The sequence below is a fragment of the Takifugu flavidus genome, chromosome 6 (assembly GCF_003711565.1).
Source record: "Takifugu flavidus isolate HTHZ2018 chromosome 6, ASM371156v2, whole genome shotgun sequence".
NCBI lineage: Eukaryota > Metazoa > Chordata > Actinopteri > Tetraodontiformes > Tetraodontidae > Takifugu > Takifugu flavidus.
Window position 1 is genome coordinate 4,486,324 of NC_079525.1, and position 8,702 is coordinate 4,495,025.

General features: G+C 43.7%; 1 protein-coding gene across 1 annotated transcript; it reads right to left on the reverse strand.

Moving 5' to 3' along the window:
* Positions 1-572: 572 nt before the first annotated feature.
* Positions 573-4,845, reverse strand: frg1 (FSHD region gene 1). The gene is made up of 9 exons (XM_057036854.1): positions 4,689-4,845; positions 4,266-4,333; positions 3,927-4,049; positions 3,431-3,488; positions 3,029-3,143; positions 2,323-2,427; positions 2,064-2,155; positions 931-1,041; positions 573-730 (listed from the first exon to the last, which is right to left on the reverse strand). Exons 1-9 carry the CDS (start codon positions 4,745-4,747, stop codon positions 694-696), a joined length of 768 nt encoding a protein of 255 aa, XP_056892834.1. The 5' UTR covers positions 4,748-4,845; the 3' UTR covers positions 573-693.
* Positions 4,846-8,702: the final 3,857 nt, after the last annotated feature.

Here is an 8,702-nt window from a genome sequence, read left to right on the forward strand (position 1 = left end):
GAGTGTAATTGTTGATGTCTGTTCCATTTTTTATCGCTCCAACCGACTTGGGCTGAGATAAACAACACAACAGAGAAAGACGAGCTCCCTTGAGTCCATTAAACGTTTCAAGTGCACGAAGAACATTCATATTAATTACCAATAATTAAAATACTCATGATGAGTATCAATTTTAACTTTAATTGGTGTCTTATCCAGCCAAAATTGTAGTTATTGTAAAAGCAAGTATCATATAGAAGCATTTCTTAATCTTATGATCTCACAAGACCTGATCACATGTTATTGCAAAAATAGGTCACTTTAGGATCCTTTCTGAACAAGACTGGATTAAGGACATGAAAAATCCTTAAAGTGTCAATAGTTTAAATACTTTCTAATCACATAACTCAACAATTCAACAATACGTAACCCTGAGAAAATATTGCGACAAATTAAACCGATAAAAGCTTGAATAAATAATATTCTGACATTTTATCAAGGGAGAGATAAAGACCTATTCTCTAATGCAGACAGGCTCCACAGAGTTACACACAAAAACATCACTTAAGTTGCAGACAACTCACAAAAATCAATAAAATTGATCATGGTGTTTTATTCCAAAGGACACACATTTAAAGCACATCGAATCTCTGATTAAACCTACAAAAGTGAGACATTTACAAAGACATGGTCGATATCCACAAAGGTGAGTCTTCACTTGCAGTACCTGTCTGCTTTCATTTTGCTTCTCCTGTAAAGAAAACACGTCAGGTTGATTATTGCCTCATTAATTTAATGCCTACAACCATTCATTTCAGTTGTAAACACCTCTTGGATCTTTCTAAACTTTTCTCAACGTTGCATTGCACATATTCCCTCAAATGCTACTCCCTGGACAGTTAATGAAGTGGTGCTATAGAAAAGGTGTAATAGCCTTCTAAATTTCTGCACCTGTCAAGCAAAGCTTCATGGAACTTTCCGTCTGTTCTGGCTTTCTTCAGCGTCATCGAGTCCCCCTCGTTAACTCTGAGCCGTCGATCTTGAAAACTCTGGAACTTTTTACTGTGAATTTGCACAAAAACATGTAGATTATCACAACCTGAAGTGGAGATCCGACTCTTCCTTTCACTTAAAGGATTCATTGCCGATACAAAAGACGTGTCAGTTTTTAAACTTTTGCCGCTTTAAATTTCCTCTGTTATTACCGAGAGGTTGGACCCTCTGCAATTACGTGAACATGAAGACATCAGCATCACTGCAACTGTGCAATAAGCAGCAAATGCATCCATTCAGACACCCCTCATGGTTCCCTTTCTTTTCCTCTGCCATTGCTTTATGATTCTTGCTCTGCACACGCTCCTAAAAGCCATTTTACACACCAACCACTACATCAAGGCAGAGGCTCAAGGGCAGCCATTATCAACATGTCAACACGATGAGTCCATTTCCCCCGCATTCATCTATAACAAATAATAGACTCTGAACACGAGCCAAAGCACAGCAACACAGAAAAAAAACACTTGAGACATATTGTCTGGAGCTTAATAGGCCACAGACGGGCGGTATATAAAGCCCTTCCACCACCGGGAGCTACAACGTGGCGCTTCTCATCTCAAACTACAGCAAACCATCAATCTTCTCCTTAAGGTGGAAGAGCGATGACGCAGTCGCTTAAAGACGCGAGCGAGGCACGATTTTTCGTGTCAAACTCACGTCATCGTAGACTGACACTTATTTATGAGGCAATGAAAGAAGCTGGACGTGCAAAGAGAAGCCTCCAACACTTCCTTTGTCACCAACTCCGTCAAAGGCTGATTCCTGTGCTGGGTTGATTGCTTGTAGGAAGAGTTGATTAAAGTTGAAGCGATGAATTTCCTCCCTAAAGCTGCAAGCAGCACCGACGTGCGCTAAAATATGCACGTGCTCTGCTAAACAGTGTTTGCTGATGAAGCCAAAACACACCAGAAGCGCCAAAATCTTAACTCCATGGACAAACGAACTCCTGATTTCTTTATAATTGCACATTAAAGCAGTAGAAACTGAACTCTTGAAATGCTTATAAGCCACAGGCTGGGGTTACTTACACGTAATTGACCTCACAGGACTTCACGTTGCCTCTGTCCTCTTCAGCAAGGTCGTCTTTACTCCTTGTCTCTCGCTCTGCGCTCGTCCTGATCTGTTTATTATTCAGAGAGACAAAAAAAGAAGAGACTCAGCATTAAATACAACCTCCTCACACAACCTAAGGAGAGGTCGCACGCTTTCTCCCCCTTCACTGTGAGACACCACATGCTTGAAAGGATTCAATTGCAACCTTGTGGAATAACCCAATTCACACCTCACCTTCAGCATCTCCTCGTCCCCTGCTGTCTTGCTGTTGGCCACAATGTCCCCGCTGTCGCTGTAGGAGATGAAACAGCTATTTGCAGCCAGGAGAGCCATTTTGCCCTGAGGCAGAACATTGAGAACAGAGGAGGCAGCAGATTAGAGGCACAGCCACCAGGTATCAACGGGAGACGGCGCGGTAGTTGATGTAAAAGAGTCTTAATGTGATCCAGGAAGCCTCCAAAAACCATCATGGAGAGCCATGCTAGTGATGAGAGCTGATAACATTTAAACCACAATAAGATATATTTGAAGCAGAATGTTCCAATTTCTTCTCATATAAAAGAGAATCTTATCATATTTAATATCCATCTGGAAAACCACAGAACATGTGTTTTAATTATACGTTCTCCTTTTCAAATCACTAAAATCATGAAAACTGCTTTTTTTCCCAGTTCAAAGGCCCAATCTGGGGGCAGATAATTGAAAGCTCTGCAGTTTGTCTCTGTCTGCAGACCTTTCTTACATCTCTTCATCTCGCTCTCTTTAATAATTCTCTGTCATGTTGCTTCAGTAAAAGCACGACAGAAGCGGCAAAAATCACAGAGACGGAGGAGGGACAAAAGAATTCTGCTGCTCCCGCTGAGTGGAATGAAAAATGAGCATTTGCAGGGTGAGCTGTCACGCACGGAGCTCTTTTGCACAAAGACCGGGAGAAACTCACATCCTGGAAAACTGGTTCCCACTGTTCCCTCGGACCAATGGCATCAGAACGACCCACCACCAATCCCTCTGAGTTGATACCGAGGTACCTGCCATACCCAGACTTCAAGGCTATCCTGAAAAAAGAGAAAACGTGTCTATTTGGGAACCATTTGTGCTTAATTAGCTTGATCGATCAGCATGATCTACGCTGCCAATACCAATCAATGTGCAACTGGTTTTAATGGTTAGCAATAATCACAGCTCCGCGTCGGTAAAATCGCCTTCGGAATTTCAACACCTGTCTTCCTGACAGCTTTAGTCCATGTGATCCCAGGAATTAATTATGATAATGAGACTTCAGCGACAGGTGAATCATTATAAAAACCCAATTTAAATTTAAGTGAACTGTCTGAATACTTACCTTGAGTCCGACAGCTTAATTGTAGTAAATTGTTCGGGAGGATCTGGTCCTTCATCATCTAAATAATATAGTGAATAAAGATGATTATTGCATTTCAACTGGGCATATGTCTAGCTTTGGAATAGCCATATATGAATCGGCGTGTTTTGGATGAAAGCTACATTAATACACAATTGGGCGTCATTTTTAAATATGTATTATTTCGTCGTACTGCATGATTTCTGCTTTATTAAGCATTCTTGTGATGAATAACTCAAATCCTTCAGCTGGGTAGTGCTGCGCTCATCATGAGCACCGCCAACAGCAATGAGCCGCCTCAATTTCAATTTAATACATAGTTATATCTCATATATTACATAAATGCTACTCTGCTGCATTTAAATGAAAAGATTAGTTGATCAGTTAGAAAAACTGCAAAACGAGAGGGTGTTTCCACCCGTAGGTGAAATTTAAAGGGTTCTATACTTGAACAAGACTCAGATTCACATGAGCTCACCTTTATGTGGTGCACCCAGTGTGAAGAGTCCACTGTCCAGGGCATGAATGTACGCGTTGTTCTGCATCTCCAAGGCAACCGTGCCGTTCATTTCCACAAAGCTTTTGACCACCCACCAACCACCTGCAAACAGAAAAAGACACGTCTAGTTTCTAGTTCTAGTTAGTTTTGGTTGTTAATGTTTCCAGACGCTACACTTCATCTTCTACACAAAGTCTGCAGAGTATTGATACTGTGTTTGCCTGTAGATGGAGACCCAATAGATTATCACCTGTTCACAGACTGACAAAATATACCTTATGTTATGTCCCGAAGCCCTGAAAATCAAGATACACATACCGACAATGTCTGGTTTTTCATCTTCGTCTGTGGCTTTTCTCTTTCTATCCTTGTTTTTGTGCTTTTTCCTACGGAAACAATAAATTCATGGAAGACATTTGTGGACAAGATCGGTGGGGTATAAAAGTGTTGTTGTATGGTTAGCTCGTTCGTATGTTAGCCAACAGCTAACACGATTTGGTGACGTTATACAGTGACTTTTTGGTAAAGCCGATATTAAAATTACGATGCGCAAAATAACGAACAAAAAGATTTATTAAAATGCGCAGATATTGACATTAAACTACTCTGCGTTTTACATCCATTTAATTGTTTGTGCTAGCTTTAGCATAGCGCTAGCCTTAGTTGTATAAGTGCCTACATTTACCACGAATTGCGCTGAAAGTGCGATGATTAACGACAATGATAAAGTTAAACACTTACCCTTGTTTTTGACCTTTCAAAACCAGCTTGGTTGATTTTACTTTCGTATACTCTGCCATTCCTGTAGCTGCTTCCTAACGCGACGGTAAAATGAAGTACTACAATTCCCCTGTAATCAACATGTACGGAAGCCGAAGAGTAACAAAAATTAGATTACTTTTTTTTTCGCGATTTTGAACATTGACAACTGGATAATAACTATTGTAGAAGAGAAAATGACAATACATTTGCTGATATTATGTAGGTGAAAACATTCATTGATGATTGAATGAATGTTATTTTTACTGGGACCTGTACTCATCAAATAGAATGAATATGTCAAACTTTTCCCAAACTGCTGATGCATTAGTTTGTCTTTTAAATAAACAGAGAGAGGGAGAGAAATCAGCCAGTCACTTGATGAAGATGGGTTGACCCTATGGTCGGAGCATACGGTGTCCTCATTTAACTCTATATGCTAATGATGGCTCATTAGGCAGGGATGGCCCGGTCAGGAGCTTGTGACAGGAGGTGATAAATCATTTGTGGACACTATCAAGAGGCAAAATAAATGAGACAGCAGGCAGAGTTATCTCCACACTACAGTAAAACTCAATTATCTCAATCAATTACAGTGACGTGATTCCTAAAACCAACTAAACTCAGTCACCCTATTACTCCTACACTGCTGCCTGGGAGGAAAAGATTGTGGATTAATCCGGTATAGTCACGTAGGCTGGGAGGATGTTTGCCTGCGGGGTTTCCAGAAGTCACGAATCAACATTTTGCCCTGGCAGAGCCTGGCCCCTCGCTTACGCCCTCTGTTATTCGTCAAACCCAGTCAGACTCTGCCAGTCGTCCACGTTGATGGGATTAAACGGCGGTGACTCTCAGCTGAGTGCTTAAGCCCGTCAGTGCTTAAAAAGAGATGCGAACATACAGTGTCGGGAAAAATGACAACGCACTGAACCAAACCTGACGAGATCCCGCAGGTTACGTAAGAGCGCCGCTCGGATAATAGCGTATTTTTAGTTATTCAGCTTTGGGTTTATGAGAAATATAATCAAATACGCTGTCGCTGTGTTTATGCTGTAAACTTCCTGACATCGGCACGGTTGTTGCCTCTCTGATGAAATACAATATCAATGTTGGCATTAAGACAAACCCGAGCCGACATATCCGCTTATTCCTCCCGTGGGAATGATTGAACAGTAAACACCAACAGCTCTCCTCCAGCACCGACGCTCCACACCTCATCCGGAGAGGGACGGGATCCGCGCACCTCCTTTGTGTCTTTCCTGTCCTTGTTAAAGAGCTTTTTGTCTAACATATCTGCCCGCCCCATTAGCTGCCTTTCACAGTGTGGAAAAGCACATCCATCATTCCTTATGAAAACCCAGCAGTGCTGACAGGGAACTGAATCCTGCTCGCTAAGGCGGAAGCAGCTCAATCATTTACCCCCCCCCCCCCTTCCCACCTTAAATATACATATGCACTTTTACTGATGTGCGGGTAGCCTCTGATGACCTCCCGAGAGCTTACAGCGATAACGCCTGGTGGCCCCTGGGGGGGTGAACTGGGACGGCGTCTCCAGTCGAGCCTTGTGGCAGTCAGAGGTTTGAGGCCTGAACTTAGCTGATAGCGTCCGAGCCTGGGAAGAGTTTTGGGAATCCTCAGAACTGCTTCTGGGTTCATTCCAAGCGGCTCCATCGGCCCCCCTGACCTCCCTGACCACTCCAGGGGAGGGGGGGGGCAGGACATAAATTTGCCAGGATCAGAGTCAGCAAATCTGATATTATAGTGGCTGCGTTAAGAGAAACAAGCAAATCCCTGCGCGGCTCCCAGCTGGCGAACGATCGATCGGACCGCTTGTTGCTTAGCGATTGTGACTGACACTCCGCTGCAGCCTTGGACTGAACAACACGCACGGCTCTTTATTTCCAAACCAGCGTCGCCAGTTCACCGTGTAACCCTGCTGTCAGTTTCCCCCTGCACGAAATGGTGATTAATTGATGTACACGTGACTCTTTGACCCCGGAGGCAGAGTAATGCTAACGCTGTCGCGACCTTCCTGCGTGATGTTTCCAGCCTCTCCCAGTCTCCTGTCAGCGGCCCTAAAATAAGCGCAGAAGGCTTCTGGTGTGCAGATTTTGGGTTTCTGAACATATTTGTGGTCAGAACTTTGGAATTTTCCTGTCTGTCAACAGCGTTTGACCTTTGACCCTGAATAAATGCCTGTTTTGGACACTTTCTTTCCCTGCCTTTTCTAATTACGCCCTGCGCGTTTGCCTCGTTTTCCCTTCCAGCTCTTTAAGCTCTTATTATTTTCATCCCAGAATCTTGTACCCCCCCCCCCCCCCATTCCTCTGCTGTCCTACATCTGTCATAAATAATCCTCCGATGGGGATTTAGGTGCTACAAGGTTAAGTTGCTGACAGTATGGAGCAGGTGTTTTCATAAGTGGCGGTGTGTTCCGCTACTCGGCGGCTGCCCTCTTCACTTTGTCAATGTCACCGCTTCTTCATTTGACACCTCATCTTCCTCCTCCTCCTCCTCCTCCTCCTCTTCCCTGATTGTTTGTTCGGGCTGCCAACAGATAATCGTGGATCAGGCAGCCTCGCAGCGGGGGAATTAAAATCATTTGCGCTGATGGCAGGAGTGGAAGGTGGATGCTTTAAATATGCGCGGCCTGTTTCTGCAGGTGTAATTTATGCGGCCCGCGGTGGTTTTTCTCCGAGTTCTTCATCTGAATTGATGGTAATATTTAACAGATGTGGAATAAAGTTGGCGAGAGACCGCGATTAATTAATGACAGTTATTAAATCATATTTATCATCCCGCAACAGCAGCTCTTTAATAACGCCGCCAAACTCCGCTTGAATAAAATGACCTGTCACCGCTGTAATTGCGTCGCAATGAAAGGGGACGTTCTTCAGAGGAAGCAGCACGCACGTTATTGTTATTACTACATGAAGGACACGTTAGGAAAAAGACTCAGAGAGATTAACTAGAGGAGGACTATTTATCCTTGGATGGATGGAGCGCCCACCTAAATGGGTTTCATGGTGGACTGGAGTGTGGTATTACCTCACTTCATGGAGCTCTGGCTCTGGAAATTGACTACAGTCTACAGTCGTTTAGGGGTCTTCTGGCAATTTTGCTGCAGGTTATGGAAGAGGGGAGTTCAGCCGGCGGATAAACACCTGTGACATTTCCTTTCTGCTCTGCCGTCAAGGTAACAACTCCCATTTGGATCGGATGCTCTTGTTTTAATTCCTCCTTGGAGGGAACAAAATCACATGTCATTGTTTTTCTTTCCCAATAATCCATTTAGCTGTTGCCGCTAGCTGGCTAAAAGGTGCAGATATTGACTCACATCTTGGAAGGCAATTAAAGTTCAGCTCCAGTTATTGATCAAATATTTATTCTGATCTTTTATTTAATGGAAAAAGGCCATTTGCGCTTGGACGTGTGCTTATTCCAGACCTGCTCCTGCTCTGCCCCTGGAATTTTACCTCCTTCATCATTTAGCTAATCAATTGTGGTAATTTAGTCAGGATTCTAAGGAGGAAATGTATTGGAAATAACAGTCATTTCCTCGCAGGACTCCAACTCTGGCCCAACTTTGTGGAAACATTGTGCTGAATTCTGTCACTGTGAACTCTGTCAAACCTGTAATTTTGCGAGCCACTGCAAACAAAACATCTCCTGAAACAGCACCTGAAATGCACCTCTGTGGTTCACGCTGGGTCTCCCTGCACCCCCCAACCCCCATGCCCTCCCCCCACTCTGAGCTCAGCAGCTCCGAGTTTTCTTTCCATCAGTCGTGAATGGTAAAAGAGACTAATTTATTGAGCAGCTCTGGCTCCTCTGCAGCGGGGCAGATTAAGGCTGCGGGGGCCGAGGGGTGCAATTCCGCGCACATCCGCCAGGTGGCAGCATACACGCGCACCAAGCTAAATCCCAGGACGTGTTCCCTGCAGATTTGTGGCTTTTAGGCAGCTTTTTATAATAAATTAAAATTAGTTTTGGAGC

Bases quoted from the DNA above. Each gene is read 5' to 3' on its own strand.
- frg1 (XM_057036854.1), bottom strand. From the start codon at position 4,747: ATGGCAGAGTATACGAAAGTAAAATCAACCAAGCTGGTTTTGAAAGGT. The intron at 4,334-4,688 runs GTAAGTGTTTAA...TTGTTTCCGTAG, and splicing joins TTGAAAGGTCAAAAACAAGG to GAAAAAGCACAAAAACAAGG. The intron at 2,156-2,322 runs GTGAGGTGTGAA...AATAATAAACAG, and splicing joins GGGACGAGGAGATGCTGAAG to ATCAGGACGAGCGCAGAGCG.